This window comes from Phoenix dactylifera, chromosome 7 (assembly GCF_051530095.1).
Source record: "Phoenix dactylifera cultivar Ajwa chromosome 7, Ajwa_hap1_PhDact_Kaust_v1.1, whole genome shotgun sequence".
Classification (NCBI taxonomy): Eukaryota; Viridiplantae; Streptophyta; class Magnoliopsida; order Arecales; family Arecaceae; genus Phoenix; species Phoenix dactylifera.
Genome location: NC_143196.1, coordinates 14,016,662 through 14,035,985, shown reverse-complemented (window position 1 = coordinate 14,035,985; position 19,324 = coordinate 14,016,662). Strand labels below are relative to the sequence as shown.

General features: G+C 42.8%; 1 protein-coding gene and 1 non-coding gene across 2 annotated transcripts; one reads left to right on the top strand and one right to left on the bottom strand.

Annotated features, from left to right (window-relative positions):
• The first annotated feature begins 10,190 nt into the window (after nucleotides 1-10,190).
• Nucleotides 10,191-10,334, top strand: LOC148702934 (small nucleolar RNA Z247). The gene has a single exon (XR_015967614.1). It is a non-coding gene; the product is annotated as a small nucleolar RNA Z247 (small nucleolar RNA).
• Nucleotides 10,335-18,431: 8,097 nt separating this feature from the next.
• On the bottom strand, nucleotides 18,432-18,874 carry LOC148702933 (uncharacterized). The gene is made up of 2 exons (XM_088724323.1): nucleotides 18,673-18,874; nucleotides 18,432-18,475 (listed from the first exon to the last, which is right to left on the bottom strand). The coding sequence occupies exons 1-2, from the start codon at nucleotides 18,872-18,874 to the stop codon at nucleotides 18,432-18,434; spliced, it is 246 nt and encodes an 81-aa protein (XP_088580449.1).
• Nucleotides 18,875-19,324: the final 450 nt, after the last annotated feature.

The following is a 19,324-nucleotide window of genomic DNA, read 5'->3' as shown; positions in this document are numbered from 1 at the left end:
GCAAATGTATCAGGATCGACTTCAAACTAACTGGGTCGACTCTAACCCTGTTTTTCTGCACTTGAAGGTTAGTTTAGCATATTAAAGTAATAAAAAGATATTCCAATTAATTTAGGATGAATGACACATTCAAGTTTCATTTCTTTAACTAACAAAAATACGGAAATACCCCTTATGAAGAAAACTTCACTTTTAGTTTGGTCAAACTGAAAATTAGATTTTCTCTCAAGTTCTTTTAATAGAATTATCCTTGGAAGAATTCTTGAAGGCCATTTTAAACATGGTAGATAAGTGTATCATGAATGTATCGAGATTGTAGGATGTATCGAGAATGGATCACTTCTCTCTTTCTCGAGTGTCTATTTACTTGATTAAGTTTGTTAATAGCATTGGTACTTCCATATGGTCTTCATGGTTTTGTAAACATCAAAATAACATTATGGTTCTCACAATCAATTTTAAATTTACCATATAGCTCCTCATTATGGAATGAATCATCTCCTTTCTTGTCTTTGTTAAGGGAGAAAATAGAGATGGAGGAGATAAAGATAATGAAGTGGTTTCAGGTGGTTGTGATAAGAGTCAAGTATTAGATTAATCTGAATAAGATATGATTGCCTCACGTTTTCAGTTTTTCCCAGCTGATAATGTTGATCTTTCCAGCTCCACATGGCTTCTGTTTTTGTGAGACACGGGGCTGAAGTCGGCAGCCCTCGCCGACTTCAGCCCCGATTCATTTGGGGAAGGAGCCGGAACAGAGGATCGCGTGGGCGATCCTCTCCGGCTCCTCCGGAGGGGCAAACAAGGCAAGGGCGCCGCGAGATCCCCGCGGCGCCCCTCCTAGTCCATCCACGGCCGATCCACGGCCGTGAATCGGCCGTGGATCTCGCTTGACATCGCGGCGGAGAACCGTTGCGATGGGGCTATAAAGCCCCATCTACTTCTTCCCTAGGGCACCACCGAACCCCCTCCTCTCCTCCTCCTCCCTCTTCCTCCTCTGATCTTGCCTCCCAAGTGGCTGGCGGGCCGCCGGATCCACCACCATCACACCCGTGCCCTCCCCTGTTTTGGGATCTACTTCCCTTTCGGAAAGCGTCGCCGCCGCCGCCGCTTGACGCCGGACCGAGCCTCCCTTGGCCGAGACCCACCACCTCCGTCGACCGCCGGTGAGCTTTCCTCCTTCTTGCCTTCGTTTTCATGCCAAATAGCATGATGTTTCTTCCCTGTTTTGGCCCCATGAACCGAGACCATTCTCGGTTGTTTTCTTCACGCCGGGAGCCGCAGCGGCCGCCGGCCACCACCATGATCGGCTGGCCATCGATCGAGCGATGGCCCCCAGCCGCCTAGGCCGGCCATCCAGGCCGACCACCCCGTTTTTTTTTTCCCCTTCCTCTCTCGGTTTCCATCTCCCCTGTCCATGGGGAGTTTGGGGGAAGAAGGAGGCCCATCACGGGCCAAACTGGGCCCGTTGGGCCCTGTCCATTTCAGGCCCAACTTGGGCCCAGTCCAGCCCGGTTAGGCCCAGTTGGGCCATACCCTATATGGGCCCAATTTGGGTCTATTTGAAATCCGAACCCGAAATCCAGTTCAACGCCGGACCCGAAACCCGGAACCCGAAATCCGAACCCATTGGGCCGTGCCCAATATGGGCCTATCGGGCCATGCCCATTATGGGCTAACTATGGGCCCTGTTGGGCCGTGTCCAATAATATTATTTTTGGATTTTTGCTTAATTCTGATATTAACAAAGAATTAATTAAATTTAAACAGGTGAACCTGATCCGCCTATCTGAAGTAGGAATTAAGCGAGAAGAGGTAAGTGACTGAATACTTCAAGTGTGATTTTCAAATAAATATATTAAATTCTGAAATATGTTTTGTATTTAGTAAAATGGGTCTGGCATTTCATTTGAAAATTTTGCTCTGAAATCCGTAAACTATGACTGAAAAATTTATGAAATCTGTTTATATATATATATATTCTCAGCATGGCTATGATCTGTTCTGTTCTGCTCTGGCCCCGCCAATGGGGATTATACGTTGGACCTGTCGACTTGTATTCTGTGAGGAACCGGTTTCGACACCGCGCCACCGGTGATTAGAATAGTGGTTTCTGGACACCGTTTCCACCGGTGACTAATAATAGTGGTTTCTGGCACTCTGTGCAACCCATGCCGCTGGGTTACGTGGCCGTAGCCTATCATGTTGAGATTATGATATCAGAGTTTTATAAAAACAAAAATGATATTATTTGTGATTTGTTTCAAACATTATCCTGTATTTTGATCTGATATGCTCTGACCCCACTCTGGGGTATTTTGTTGCTTACTGGGCTAGTGGAGCTCATTATTCTGTATTCTCCATTTTTCAGATCCAGAGGCTTGATCGCACGGGATTGGGGAGTGCGTTAGAGATTTCGATGATTCTTCAGTTATTGGCATTTTAGTTAGTTTAGTTTGGATATTTGAATTATGTTGGCATATGTTATTTTGGAATTTTGTAAGACTGCTTTTGAATGATTTTAAGTATTTTGTCAATTTTAAGCATCTGCTATAAATCCTTAAATAAAGTCTTGAACATCTGTATTTGCTTTGATGTAATCCGATGCCTTGCACGTCTACGCGGCCCGCCGTGCGGGCGTGCGGCGTCTGCCGCGCCTCGGGCTCGGGGCGTGACAGATTTGGTGGTATCAGAGCTCAGGTTTAAGATCACTAGGGATTGTAACTGAAACAATTATATTGAGCCTAAGTTTTAGGATTCGTAGGATCCGTCAGAAAGGTTGAGAGATGGGTAGGAACCAGATAAGGGGATAATGTTTATTTATTTTATTAACTATTTCGTATTATTCTGTTTGGATGATTTTATAATATCTATATATTTTTACTGAATCAGAATGCCGCCTCGTCGTGTCCGTAGCCTGAATCGGATGGTCAGGGGCCCTCGGGGAAGAGCCCCTACTAACCAAGCGGGCGAGGCACCGCATAACTCAGGGACCCAGGGTCAATCAACTCCAGAAGCTGCCGCCGGAAATCAAACTCGGGTGCTCGAACTGATCGAGGAGGTCGTCGGGTTAGTACGCCAACAGAGGCAACAACCTCAGCAACCAGTCCAGCAGGATGTTGCTCCTCCTGAGCAAAGAAGGAGTATAGCAGAATTCAAGAGAATGGCACCTTCGGCTTTTAAAGGCACCACTAGTCCTCAAGAGGCCGAAACCTGGATAAATGAAATGGAGAAAGCCTTCAGGGCAATGGAGTGCACCGATGAAGAGAAGGTCAGATTTGCTACCTATATGCTTCAGGACCGAGCTCATCATTGGTGGATGTCTGTGGAGCGCACATTGGCACCCGAGCATGAGGCGCTTACCTGGCAGAGATTCCGCACAGCATTCTACTCCAAGTATTTTCCCTCCAGTCGCCTGAGGGAGCTAGAGAGGGAATTTCTCAATCTGAATCAAGGAACTATGACTGTGGATGAGTATGAGGCAGAGTTTGACAGGCTATCTCGGTTTGCTCCCACCCTCATCATGGATGCAGAGTCTCGGATGAGGAGATTTGAAGAAGGATTGAAGCCTCACTTACGTCGGAGTTTGGCCGCAATAAACTCCACAAACTATGATGATCTGGTAGACAGGGCTAAGAATCTGGAAATTGTCTGGAAAGAAACCTATGATGCCAAAGATAAGAAACAAAAGAAGAGAAGCATAGATTATGATGCTCGCAGTGGACAGAATTCTAGCAAAACTGCAAAATCACATAACCAATCTTGGCAATCAGGGAAGCAAGGATCTGATGGAAAGACTATTCAGCAAGAGAAGCAGAAGTGTGATGCATGTGGTGGTATGCATAAGACTGAACACTGTAGACGATTATCTGGTGCCTGTTTTAGATGCGGCCAGCAGGGTCATAAAGTAGCTGAGTGTCCTCAACAGGACCTTCGATCAGTTCAGAGGCCTCAAACTTCAAGAAACCAGCAAGTGCAAGCTTCTCCTGCTCCGGCTCAGTCAGCTCAGCCTTCTTCTCCTAAGCAGCAGAAAGGGGGGAGACTGCGCACACAGGGTCGTATTTATGCACTGACTCAGTAGGATGCTCAGGCATCCAACACGGTGGTGTCAGGTACATTGCCAGTTGCTTCTGTTTATGCTCATACACTATTTGATTCTGGTGCTACGCATTCCTTTGTGTCATCTACATTTGTGCAAAAACATGACCTGCCTTGTGTGCAATTAGAGTATGATCTGCATGTTAGCACTCCTGCAGGGAGTGGGATGATTGGTAATCAGGTCTGCAAGACTTGTCCAATTCGGATTGTAGGTAGAGACTTGCCTGCTGATTTAATAGTTATAGATATGCATGACTTTGACATAATCCTCGATATGGACTGGTTAGCATCACAATTTGCCACCATTAATTGCCATGAGAAACGGGTAAACTTTCAGATCCCCGGAGATACCGAATTCAGCTTCGTGGGGAGTGGTGCTTATACCTCCCCTCGAGTTGTCTCCGCTATGCAAATTAAGCGGCTGCTTAGAAAGGGGAGTATGGCGTATATTGCCACAGTGGTTGACACCAGACAATCAGATCAAAGATTGGAAGATATTCGAGTAGTGAATGAATACCCTGATGTCTTTCCGGAAGACCTTCCTGGCTTGCCACCAGATAGAGAAATTGAATTTGCAATTGATTTAATTCCTAGTACCACACCAATCTCTAAGACCCCCTATAGAATGGCTCCAGCTGAAATGAAAGAATTAAAGGAGCAGTTGCAGGATCTTCTTGATAAGGGTTTCATCAGACCTAGTGTTTCACCTTGGGGAGCTCCAGTCTTATTTGTAAAGAAGAAAGATGGTAGTATGAGATTATGTATTGATTATCGAGAGATAAATAAAGCAACAATAAAGAACAAGTATCCTCTACCAAGAATTGATGACTTATTTGATCAGTTAAAGGGTGCTCAGATATTCTCTAAAATTGATCTTCGTTCTGGGTACCATCAATTAAAGATAAGGGCTGAAGATGTGCCTAAAACTGCTTTTCGTACTCGCTATGGGCACTATGAATTTTTGGTCATGCCTTTTGGACTGACAAATGCCCCTGCAGCTTTTATGGATCTGATGAACAGGGTGTTCAGACCCTTTCTGGACAAATTTGTAGTAGTCTTTATTGATGATATCTTGATCTATTCTGGGAGCCAGGCCGAGCATGAGCAACATTTGAGGTTAGTACTGGAAACCCTAAGACAAGAGCAGTTGTATGGTAAGTTGAAGAAAAGTGAATTCTGGCTAGACAGTGTGATGTTCCTAGGGCATGTAATATCTAAAGAGGGTATCTATGTGGATCCAAAGAAGATCGAGGCAGTGGTCAACTGGAGCAGACCCAATAGTGTTACTGAGATTCGCAGCTTCTTGGGCCTAGCAGGATATTATAGACGATTTGTTGAGAATTTTTCCTCTATTGCTGCATCTTTGACTCGACTAACTCGTAAAGGAGTTAAGTTTGAGTGGTCAGATAAATGTGAACAGAGCTTCCAGGAGCTTAAGCAACGTTTGGTGTCCGCTCCCATCCTTACCCTTCCTTCTAGTGGCGAAGGTTATACCATCTACAGTGATGCCTCAAAGAAAGGATTGGGTTGTGTACTGATGCAGAATGATAAGGTTATTGCATATGCTTCCCGACAATTAAAGTCATATGAGGAGAACTACCCCGTTCATGATCTGGAACTTGCTGCTGTTGTGTTTGCATTAAAAATTTGGAGACATTATTTATATGGTGAATCTTGTAAGGTGTACACTGATCACAAAAGTTTGAAATACCTTTTTACCCAGAAGGAACTAAACATGAGACAGAGAAGATGGTTAGAGTTACTGAAGGATTATGATTTGTCTATTCATTACCATCCGGGAAAAGCTAATGTGGTAGCAGATGCACTGAGCAGAAAATCCACTAGTAGTATTGCTGCCTTACTCACCTCTCAGAGGAAAATTCTGGAAGATCTGAGGAGAGCAGAAATTGAGGTATGTTGGCATGAATCCGATGCACAATTGGCAAACTTACGTGTCCAACCTACCTTGATAGAGAAGATCAGGATTGCTCAAGCAGATGACCCTCAGTTGCAAAAGCTTAGAAGTGATATTGAATCAGGTTCTCAATCAGAATTCAGACTTCATGAGGATGGATCATTGAGATACAGGAACAGAATGTGTATTCCAAATGACTCCGATTTAAAGAATGAAATTATGAAGGAAGCTCATAATACTGGATATACAGTGCATCCTGGGGGTACTAAGATGTATAAGGATTTGAAAGGTACATTTTGGTGGAATAATATGAAGAGAGAAATTGCACAATTTGTGGCTCGGTGTTTGACATGTCAGCAAGTTAAAGCAGAGCATCAAAGACCGGCAGGGTTGTTGCAGCCCCTACCACTTCCTGAATGGAAGTGGGAACACATCACTATGGACTTCGTCTCCGGGTTGCCTCGCACTCTTAAAGGTTATGATGCTATATGGGTGATTGTGGACAGATTGACAAAGTCGGCACACTTTTTGGCATTCAAAGTAGGAATGACCTTGGAAAAGTTTGCAGAGCTCTACATTGAACAAATAGTGAGGTTGCATGGAGTACCCGTATCCATTGTTTCCGATAGGGACTCGCGGTTTGTATCTCACTTTTGGAGTAGTTTGCATAAAGCCTTGGGGACCACTCTGAGCTTCAGCACAGCTTTCCACCCTCAGACTGATGGCCAATCAGAAAGAACCATTCAGACCTTGGAAGATATGCTAAGAGCTTGTGTAATGGATATGAAAGGTTCTTGGGACCGTCACTTGCCTTTGGTTGAGTTTGCATATAATAACAGTTACCAGGCAAGTATTCAAATGGCACCTTATGAGGCTCTATATGGAAGAAAGTGTAGATCACCTATCTGTTGGGATGATGTTGCTGAAAGAAAAATTATGGGCCCCGAGATTGTGCAACAAACAGTAGAGAAGATCCAGCTGATCAGGGAACGCCTTCGGATAGCTCAGAGCAGACAGAAAAGTTATGCAGATAATAGAAGAAGGGAATTAGAATTTCAGGTCGGAGATCATGTGTTTCTGAAAGTGTCTCCTACTAAAGGGGTGATGCGATTTGGAATACGCGGAAAACTTAGTCCACGCTATGTCGGCCCCTTTGAGATTCTGGAAAGAGTAGGGGCAGTGGCCTACAAATTGGCACTTCCACCTTCACTGTCTGGAGTTCACAATGTTTTTCATGTTTCCATGCTAAGAAAGTATATTCCAGATATGAGCCATGTGGTAGAAGTGGCTCCCTTGCAGCTTAGAGAAGATTTGACATATCCTGAGCAGCCTGTACGTGTGGTTGATAGAAGAGAGCAAGTGTTGAGGAGGCGCACGATTCCTTATGTTAAGATCCAGTGGAGCCATCACTCAGAATGAGAGGCCACGTGGGAGCTGGAGGACGAGATGAAGGAAAAATATCCGGACCTTTTTGCAAACTAAGGTATGTTAAATTTCGAGGACGAAATTTTTTTTTAGGGGGGAAGAATGTGAGACACGGGGCTGAAGTCGGCAGCCCTCGCCGACTTCAGCCCCGATTCATTTGGGGAAGGAGCCGGAACAGAGGATCGCGTGGGCGATCCTCTCTGGCTCCTCCGGAGGGGCAAACAAGGCAAGGGCGCCGCGAGATCCCCGCGGCGCCCCTCCTAGTCCATCCACGGCCGATCCACGGCCGTGAATCGGCCGTGGATCTCGCTTGACATCGCGGCGGAGAACCGTTGCGATGGGGCTATAAAGCCCCATCTACTTCTTCCCTAGGGCACCACCGAACCCCCTCCTCTCCTCCTCCTCCCTCTTCCTCCTCTGATCTTGCCTCCCAAGTGGCTGGCGGGCCGCCGGATCCACCACCATCACACCCGTGCCCTCCCCTGTTTTGGGATCTACTTCCCTTTCGGAAAGCGTCGCCGCCGCCGCCGCTTGACGCCGGACCGAGCCTCCCTTGGCCGAGACCCACCACCTCCGTCGACCGCCGGTGAGCTTTCCTCCTTCTTGCCTTCGTTTTCATGCCAAATAACATGATGTTTCTTCCCTGTTTTGGCCCCATGAACCGAGACCATTCTCGGTTGTTTTCTTCACGCCGGGAGCCGCAGCGGCCGCCGGCCACCACCATGATCGGCTGGCCATCGATCGAGCGACGGCCCCCAGCCGCCTAGGCCGGCCACCCAGGCCGACCACCCCGTTTTTTTTTTCCCCTTCCTCTCTCGGTTTCCATCTCCCCTGTCCATGGGGAGTTTGGGGGAAGAAGGAGGCCCATCACGGGCCAAACTGGGCCCGTTGGGCCCTGTCCATTTCAGGCCCAACTTGGGCCCAGTTCAGCCCGGTTAGGCCCAGTTGGGCCATACCCTATATGGGCCCAATTTGGGTCTATTTGAAATCCGAACCCGAAATCCAGTTCAACGCCGGACCCGAAACCCGGAACCCGAAATCCGAACCCATTGGGCCGTGCCCAATATGGGCCTATCGGGCCATGCCCATTATGGGCTAACTATGGGCCCTGTTGGGCCGTGTCCAATAATATTATTTTTGGATTTTTGCTTAATTCTGATATTAACAAAGAATTAATTAAATTTAAACAGGTGAACCTGATCCGCCTATCTGAAGTAGGAATTAAGCGAGAAGAGGTAAGTGACTGAATACTTCAAGTGTGATTTTCAAATAAATATATTAAATTCTGAAATATGTTTTGTATTTAGTAAAATGGGTCTGGCATTTCATTTGAAAATTTTGCTCTGAAATCCGTAAACTATGACTGAAAAATTTATGAAATCTGTTTTTATATATATATATTCTCAGCATGGCTATGATCTGTTCTGTTCTGCTCTGGCCCCGCCAATGGGGATTATACGTTGGACCTGTCGACTTGTATTCTGTGAGGAACCGGTTTCGACACCGCGCCACCGGTGATTAGAATAGTGGTTTCTGGACACCGTTTCCACCGGTGACTAATAATAGTGGTTTCTGGCACTCTGTGCAACCCATGCCACTGGGTTACGTGGCCGTAGCCTATCATGTTGAGATTATGATATCAGAGTTTTATAAAAACAAAAATGATATTATTTGTGATTTGTTTCAAACATTATCCTATATTTTGATCTGATATGCTCTGACCCCACTCTGGGGTATTTTGTTGCTTACTGGGCTAGTGTAGCTCATTATTCTGTATTCTCCATTTTTCAGATCCAGAGGCTTGATCGCACGGGATTGGGGAGTGCGTTAGAGATTTCGATGATTCTTCAGTTATTGGCATTTTAGTTAGTTTAGTTTGGATATTTGAATTATGTTGGCATATGTTATTTTGGAATTTTGTAAGACTGCTTTTGAATGATTTTAAGTATTTTGTCAATTTTAAGCATCTGCTATAAATCCTTAAATAAAGTTTTGAACATCTGTATTTGCTTTGATGTAATCCGATGCCTTGCACGTCTACGCGGCCCGCCGTGCGGGCGTGCGGCGTCTGCCGCGCCTCGGGCTCGGGGCGTGACAGTTTTATTTTCTATTATTGATCTTGATCATTGTAACCTTATCACCTCATATTTGTAACAGAATTCCCCATATATAGAGTAATATATACTCTATTTTGGTACGAAACCAAAACAGCTTTTTCCCATCTTTCATGGTATCAAAGCCTTCCCTAGCTCACGCTATTCTTCCTATGGCTGCTTACGGTTCTTCACCCTCTTCCGCTGCCTTTCCTCTTCCTAACTCTGCTCAGATTGTTTCCATCAAGCTTGATGGTTCTAACAATCTGGCATGGGTTGCTCAACTTCTTCTCATTTTTCGCAGCTATGACTAGATGGGAATCGTGGATGGTTCCGACTCTTGTCCGCCTCAATTTACCAGCGATGAGCAAAGCCCAAGGTGTTCTTAATCCTGCCTACATGAGTTGGCAGCACAAAGACCAGACGGTGCTTAGCTGGATTATTTCTTCATTGTCTCCTTCCGTGGTTTCCACAGTTTATGGTCTTGAGACCTCACGGCTTGCTTGGCAGGCCCTTGCTTCTCGTTTCGCTGCTCAATCAAAGTCTCGGATCTCTCATATTAAGAGGCAGCTCCAGTCCCTTCAACAAGGTACAATGACTTGTCAAGAGTTTCTTTCTCATATAAAGTCTCTTGCAGATCAATTGTCTGCAGTTGGCAAGCCATAGATGATGAGGATTTAATCACCTACGTCCTCAATGGCCTCACTTTGCATTTCAGTCATTTGTTACCTCTTATATGTTGGTTACTCGGGAGAAGTCTATGACTTTCTCTGATTTTCAAGCTGAGCTGCTCAATTACGATCTCATGCTGCGATTTCACGACCACACCATTCAGCCCGAGACTGGTTCTTATGCGCTCTACACTAACAAAGCACAATCCAAGCCAGGCTCTTGCAACAACAAGGGTCGGTCCTCACCCAAACGCAGCATGCCTGGTTCCTCCTCTCAATTTCGGCATCCTTTGCCACATCTTCCAACCGCCAAGTCCTCTCCTCCCCATTGTGCTACACGATCTAAGTCTCCTTGTCAGATCTGCAAGAAGGATAATCATCAGGCTCTCGACTACTTCAATCGTATGAATTATGCATTTCAGGGCCGCCATCCACCTCCTGAATTAGCAGCTATGGTTGCCGAGGCCAACACTGCCTACCTTAATCAAAACCAGTGGTATGCTGACAGCGGGGCCAACGTTCACGTCACCTCAGATGTTGCCAATATCGCAACCTCGCAGCCCTATGAAGCGATGAAATCATGGGTGTAGGTAATGGGGCAGGTTTGAGCATCTCTCGCACCGGCACTGCAACCATACAAACTCCTTTAGCTACTCTTTCTTTGCATGATATTGCTTATTGTCCTCAAGCATCACCTCATCTCCTTTCTATTAATAAATTTTGCAATGATAATAATGTTCTCTTTGAACTCACTAGTTCTAATTTTTCTGTGAAGGACATCAAGACCAGACCACACTGCTGACAGGGCTGAGCAAAAATGGATTGTACCCGCTCAACCTTCGTCAATTGTCTCGTTCAAAGCTTAATGCCTTCACCATGACCGTTGGCGTCAAGGCTTCTAAGGACACCTGGCATTCTCGTTTAGGACATCCCTCGGCAGCAACCCTTAGTCGTGTCTTATCTACCGTTTCTCTTCTAGTTAGTGATTCCGTTAATAAGCAATCAGTTTGTGTCTCGTGTCAATTTGGCAAATCCAAGTGATTGCCTTTTTCTGATTCTTCTAGAGAAACCTGTGCTCCTCTTACTTAATACATTATGATGTTTGGACTACTTTCTCTTTGAGCGGATGTCATCCCTATGTTATTGTTATTGATGATTTTACTCGCTTTAGTTGGTTGTTTCCACTTTCAAATAAATCTGGTGTGCTCTCTGTTAGGATTATATCCTAAAAGTCAATCGTCAGCCTATTGATGATTGAATTTTTTATGAATTACTGAATTAATAAAAGGTTATTTGGTATTATTCATCGCATATATTTTGTACATCTTCTTGAACTCTAGTAATGTGATGAAGTCCTTAGGACTCTTTTAAAAGATAAAGGAGGATTTGTCTATGAGTCCTTAAACCTTTCGCGACCAAACGATATGCTATTACTAGGACAATAGCATTATCAATAATAAGTCATTGTGTGCCATATCGTTGGTTATCCTCTTAACTAAGGAGTGTAGAGATACTGATATGCCACACAAGTGAAGTGTAGGACTGAACGTGACCAATTTCGGAATGCTCTGCTGTCAAGAGATGTTCCGAGTGGATATGGGTATATGTGTCCCTCCGACCTAAGATCACCACGGTGACGAGCAAGCAACTCACTGTACTTTGGTACCAGACTATCTGAGTTTCTAATTCAGTGACGGAAGGTTACTGGGTGCAGTCAAGTACTTGCGAAGTCGGTGTGTAAGTCAAGATGGAATTGACCCCTCCTGGTGATAGGAAATAATGCCCTTGTGTTCAATTTAGCAAAACCTTAGCTAGGGTAATCCTTATGAGGAGTCACAGAATTTGTAAAGTTGAAACACATATTGGATAAACTGATTAAAGAGTTCATAGTGAACTCTGGAGTCATCCTAGGCATTTGGAGTCATAGGGATGAATTATACGGTAACCATAGTTCAAGGGTTCTTGAATGTTGCTTTGCAATCATTCGGCCTATCCAGACGTTGGGTACCACTACTAGATGGTCATTTCGATTAGTACAAAAAGTTGTTCTGGTGCTACCGGCTTAGGTTCGAACCTATGGGGTCACACGCATAGAAGTTTCTAGGTTGATCAAATGGCTGACAAACGATTAAGAATTGTCCAGAGGTACATCGGTCAATTCGATTGACAAATTATCCAAAGCAAAGGTTGCAATAAAATAATTATTGAATTATTGAAGGATTAATTAGCAATTAGATTGCTAATGAACTCAATTTGATTGAATGCTTGGGCTTAGGTTGAGCCAAACTGAATAGGATTCAATTTGGGCTACATCAGGGTTTAACCTAATTGGATTGGGTTCGACCCAAGTAGATTGAGCTTGACCCAATTGGATTGGGCTTGACCCAAGTCAATTAGAAGTTCTTATTTGATAAGGATTATGAGTCCAAAAATTCAGAATTAGATAAGAAGAAGAATCCCTAAATTTTAGGAGTCTTGCTTTATCTCTTGGAGAAGATTGATATCTCATTCTTATCCCCTTGGTAATCCTTCTTAGAGAAGGAGTATTCCATGAAATTAAGAAGGATTATTCTCCTCTTAGCTGCCGTATTTTCCAAAATTTTTGGAGATTTTATCAGCCAAATATGTTGGCAAAAATAGAGGTGTGGCATGGGGAGGATTTCCACGCCTAGGGTTCATGATATGCTTCTTGGAGTTTTCAAAAGTGTTCTGAAAATTCTGAATTGGGCCATCCTCTTCTTCTCCTTCCTCTCCTTCATCTCCTTCCTTCTTCTTCTCGAAGAAAAATTAAAGATTGAGTGCTTCAAAAGAAAAATGTTCAGCCATTGCAGCACCTCTACGTGAGCTAGCACTCCCGCAAACGACGATCTTCCTGGAGCTTCGCGTGGACGATCCATAGAGGTCGGACATGTGTACGGCTACAAAGCATGATCAAGGAGTCATCAAAGACCTCCAGTGAATTAGGTATGAGATTTGATCTTATTAGACATTAAGATTAGATCTTAAACATGGTTGCTGAAATTTTAGGATTGCTGAAATTTCAGGATTGTATGTTAGACATACAATCATAGTTTCATACTTTACATAAAATTTAAATCTTGGTATTTATTTTTATGGTAGAGATCAGATCTCATGCATGCATGAAAATTAAAGAGTTTAATTTTTAATTGCTTCTGCTGATTTCTAAAAATTTTCTAAAATCATGCATGCAGCCCGCAAGGGTCCCTTTTACTCTCTACATTTATTAAATTCAAATTGTTAGTGGAAAAGCAATTCTCTTGTTCTATTAAACAATTTTAGAGTGACAATGGTGGCGAATATTGTTCAAATAATTTTAAACAATTTCTCAATGTTTATGGCATTTTTCATCGCTTATCTTGTCCACATACATTCCAACAAAATGGCCTTGCTGAACGTAAACACCACCATATTGTTGAGATGGGTCTCACCCTCCGTGCGCAATCAGGATCGCCCAAATGTTTTTGGGTAGATGCCTTTTTTAACTGCAATATTTAGCATTAATCGATTGCCCAAAAAGGTTCTTAACTTTGACACGCCATATGCCAAATTATTTAATCGCCCACCAAATTTTAGCTATTTTCGCACATTTAGCTGTCAATGTTTTCCTCTGCTTCAGCCATACAATCAAAATAAATTATCGTATAAAAGCATCCCTTGTATTTTTCTGGGTTATTGTTCAAATTAGCTTGGTTATAGGTGTCTTCATCCAACTACAAGAAAAGTCTATGTGTCCTGAAATGTCATTTTTGATGAAACCGTCTTTTCTGCTCGGGTACAATCTCTCTTTGCCGAACCTGCCAGTGGGATGGACTCTTCAGGTATGTCTCCTCCTTTGCTTCTTTCTCCTCCTTCCCTTTCCATTAATTCTCTTGTTCCTTCAATTTCTTCGAGTTCTCCACTTGAAGAATCCTCTCCCACCTCTAACTCTTCATCTTTTATTTCTCTAGAAATTTCTGACATACTGTTACCCTCCTCACCTCCTATCCCCACTGTGCCGGTTTCCCAGTTCCTACTCTTCATCAATCTCCTGCCACCCGTGAGTCTCCTTCCCTTCTCAATATTCTTGACACCGACCCACGTGACACATCATCCCCTTCCTCTCCGTATCATGTTGTTACTCGGTCCAAGATAGGCAATCTAAAACCGCGTGACTATTCTGATTTTCAGCTATATTATTCTACACGCCATCCTCTTCGTGCTTTGCATGCAGGTGCTCAAATTCTAGAACCTTGGTCCTATACTCAAGCGGCTTCAATGCCTGAATGGCGTGCTGTGATGGAAAGCGAATTTCAGGCACTTCTGAAGAATGAGACTTGGACTCTCTGCCTGCGGCCTCCTGGTAAAAATATTATCCCCAACAAGTGGGTCTTTAAACCCAAACAGCGTCCTGATGGCAGTATTGAACGTCTTAAGGCTCGTCTTGTTGCTGTGGGCTTCCATCAGAGGAGTGGGATTGATTTTCATGAGACCTTCAGCCCGGTCATCAAACCTGCCACAGTCCGAATGGTGCTCGCCATTGCCGTCACTTTTAACTAGCATATCAAACAACTTAATGTCTCTAACACCTTTTTACATGGCGTGTTGGAAGAAGAAGTTTATATGGCACAACCGAAGGGGTTTGAGCATCCTGATTTTTCCGACTATGTTTGCAAGTTACACAAGTTGATTTACGGTTTAAAACAAGCTCCTCGTGCTTGGTTTAATCGACTGTCCACTACCTTGCTCTCTCATGGCTTTCTTAGCTCACAGGTGGATCCCTCCTTGTTTACTTATCATCATGGGGATGTTCATGTATTTTTTTTGGTCTACGTTGATGACATTATTGTCACTTATGATGATCCTGATTTCATCCTCACAATCATCTCAAAATTACAAGAAGACTTTGCCATGAAAGATCTTGGTCTGTTGGCCTATTTTCTCGGGATTGAAGCTGCACGTGATCACACGGGTTTGCATCTTCGTCAAACACGGTATATTATTGATCTTTTGGATCGAGTCAAAATGATAGGCATTCGACCAAATTGTGCTCCTTGTGTTTCTGGGTCCAAACTATCTAAATTTGCTGGAGATTTGCTTTCTGATCCTACTAAATATCGACACACTGTAGGCACCTTGCAATATGTCACTTTGACCCATCCAGACATTGCTTACTCCGTCAATCAGCTATGCCAACATATGCATGCTCCTACTTCGGCTCATTGGATAGCAGCTAAACGAGTCCTCCGTTATTTGAAGAGTACTCTAGATTATGGTCTCTTTTACAAGTTTGGTCCTATTATGATTAATGCCTACTGTGACTCTGATTGGGCAGGGGATCCTGATAACAGACGTTCTACTTGTGGTTATGGAGTACTGAAGCGGAGTACAGGTGTTTGGCACTAGTCACAGCCGAGGTCTACTAGTTGCGCATGCTTCTCTACGAATTGCAAATCTCGCTTGCTTCTGCTCCTGTTATTTGGTGCGATAACGTTAGTGCTATTGCTCTTGCCTCCAATCCCATTTTTCATGCTCATTCTAAACACATAGTAGTTGATTATCACTTTGTGCGCGACAAGGTAGCTAACAAAGACATTGTCCTGCACCACCTTTCCACTTCCAATCAATTAGCTGATATTTTTACTAAGGGCCATACTGCAGATCGTTTTTGCTTTCTTCGGGACAAACTCTCTGTTCTTGACCTCCCTGCTAGTTTGAGGGGGGCTGTTAAGGGAGAAGATAGAGATAGAGGAGATAAAGATAATGAAGTTTTCAGGTGGTTGTGATAAGAGTCAAGGATCAGATTAATCTGAATAAGATATGATTGCCTCATGTTTTCAGTTTTTTCCAGTTGATAATGTTGATCTTTCGGGCTCCACACGGCTTCTGTTTTATTTTCTGTTATTGATCTTTATCATTGTAACCTTATCATCTCATACTTGTAACAGAATTCTCTATATATAGAGCAATATATACTCTGTTTTGGTAGGAAACCAAAACAGCTTTTTCCCATCTTTCAGTCTTCTCCCACTCCATACCAAATCGACCCCACCACATGTTGCTACTCGCCGGTCAAGTTCCAAAAGGAGTTGCCTCTATCACCACCTCTGCTGCTGCCTTCTTTTCGTTCTAATCTCACGCAAGTTCGAGTCAAATCCCAGCAGCGCCAACGTCAGACTCGTCATCGAATCGTCCTCCCTACTCACGCATGGAGGAAGAAGACCCAACCACGATCGCCTCCATCACCACTGTTAGATGCTGAGATGAGACACAGAAAATGATGCATTCAATCCGGACGGGCTCATATGAGATCTCTTATGATCGTCGCCAGATGGTGGGAAGAGGAAGAGGAGGCGGAGAGGTGATGGTCGAGTGGTCAGAGGATCTCATCCTCCTTCAAGTCCCACTTTCCCTTCAATTGGTTTTTGGTCGTCGACGCTATCATCGTAAGCTATGAAGGGTACTAGGACACGCTAACACTATAGTAGAGATGAAGATAATGGGTTTATTTGTAGAGTTGGAATCAGCTGCCGGTGACTGATTTACACAGTGCCTGGATAGTTGTCACATCACCCATCTCATCATATGATGGACTGTTGTTTAGTTTGGTACTTTAATGCCGTTATCTCTATTTTCAAGATAAACACAAAGTTCTGATGGCGGCTATTAATAATGTTCGGATATATAAAAGTTAGGAACCTAATTCGAATGAGACTGGTCTACTGATCTTCTATAATTATATTTGACCTAAGGAGATGATAAAAAAATCAACCAAAATTAATAGGATTCTAGAGTTGTAGCAGTACCAGACTATTATAATGGTACTAGAAGTTATCCATTGTATGAGAGTTTTTTTTCTAATTCTTTCTGAATCTAATTTGAAAGTTGATAGGCAATTTTAGAATAAGTTGCAATTATCCTTGATTGCTATAAAAAGACTCAAAATCTCTCTATGTATTTTGTTATACATATACATATACATATACAAATATATATACATATATAAACACACACACACATATACATATACATATACAAATACATACACACACACACACACACACACATATATATATATATATATATATATGTATGTATGAGAAAAAGAGAGGGAGAGAGCATTAATTGGGGGTTGAGAGGATGAGTTAATGTGAGATTGTAAAAAGACATAAATTACCCTTAAGAGTTATAAAAAGTAAGAGTATTTTTTGTTCAATGAAAAATGGATAGATTGACAACCTACCATAACAGCGAGTAGGTTATCAATTCCTATATATATTGTGCATGCAAGCCTTAATTGAAAACTATATATGTTTGGATGCTTCAATTTGTAGATGTGTTGAGCCATAGTTTTAAAATTAGTTTTCCATATTGTTTTTCTCTATACACTATGCCTCCATAACCTTTTTCTTTAATTCCAAAACTTTCACCTATTTATAAGAGCATCAATCGCTGTGAAGCTTGCCATAGAAAATTGATCAGGTAATATGTATTCTATATTGTTTATAAATTGCTTCCTGTTATTTTGCAAGGCAATCCAAGTCATGTCATATATTCATGTTGACCATTAAACTTAATCTTGTCAATTTTCGATAATATATTTTGTAGTGCTCTTGTGCCGTTATCTTTAATTTTAGTTGGCTTGATCAAATGCTCTATAGGAAAACAGTTGTATTAGGATGATTTGGAGAAAGCCATTAATGCCCCTGTAGTTGTTATTTCTAGGATGGTAACCTAGCTCATTTTTAATTTCTATTTTTTAGTTCTGAGAAAAGGAAGGGAGATTTACCTGAACAATGATTACATAATTTTTAATGTATCATAAGACTTGAACCTTACTAGGCAAAAATGGTATGACCTCTACCGCAAGCCCCATTCATGGATAACAACTAATCCAATATTTTCACATTGAAATGGATAAATGGTTTTCCAATAATAAGTTCTCATAGACTGGATATAAAACTTTGGTTACACAGCACAGAGCCGTGCAAGGGATACCATCAACTCAACCACTCCTTGAATATTATTACGAGTTAAACCTAGAGCGAAATGAATCGATAATTTTTAACCATGCATGGTAGGACGTCAAAATCATTTGTCCTACATAGGGTTTGGATCAGACATGATCTCAAATTTTCCAATGAGATCTTGTTAATTAATCACACTTTTCTCATCCAAGAGGTGAAATTACAACACAGTCAAATGGAGAACAAACTAGGTATCTCATCAAGCTCAGGCATGACCAAAGATAAAATAGAATATGTCATCAAGCTTCACTGTCAAGAAGACAAACAACCCAAAAATATATGAACACTTATGCCGTTAGACAGAAATTTTTACCGTAGCATCATTTTACACGGCCAGAACACAGATTACACATAAGAAACAAAACGGCAACAAAGATAGAGGAGAATAGTTGTTTATTCATAAGCTAGCCGGTGTGCACTCAAGCCCAAGGGCTGCTATCAATTGCCTTGGTTGAACATGCTGGTGATTTCCTTTGGTATAATGCAGGCCTGGGAGCACATGGTGGCGCAGGAGACATCGTTGTTGCCATTGGAGCAGCGTCTGAAGCACTCGTCGAAACAGCCACCGGCACTCACGGCCGGCACTGCCAACACCACCAGCATGGCGATGAGGAGGAAAGCAACCATAGCCATCTTGGTGTCAGCCATTTCTATAAAGATGATGGGATCTTGGTATGGTTCAAACACTGACGATGGGGGTTGTTTCTTCGTTGCAGGTGGCAAATGGCGCATTGCGCTGTGGGTGTTTATAGGGTTGCGTTGTAGGGACGGTTGGACGGGTGCTTGTGGTTGGCATGGAATAGCGATCAGAATAGCTAATTTTCTGGCTTGACTAGTTTTACGGAGTCAAACGGATTTGAAGCCACTAAAATTATTGTCTTTTTTTATTGAAAAATAAATTAATGTCTTCAATTCTTTTTGGACCGATTCAATTCTCTTTTTATTTATTTATTTTATTTGGCAAACGCTATTTACTTAGTTATTATTGCTGTTGTTTTGTTGTCGTTGAAATCTTTTAATAGTTTACAAAAAAACGCTTTTAAATAGAATTCACTTATTTTGGTAAATATTTAATGCCAATAAATCAATTAAGGGTAT

Bases quoted from the DNA above. Each gene is read 5' to 3' on its own strand.
- LOC148702933 (XM_088724323.1), bottom strand. From the start codon at position 18,874: ATGGCTGACACCAAGATGGCTATGGTTGCTTTCCTCCTCATCGCCATG. The intron at 18,476-18,672 runs GCAATTGATAGC...TCTTCTTGACAG, and splicing joins CACCAGCATGTTCAACCAAG to TGAAGCTTGATGACATATTC.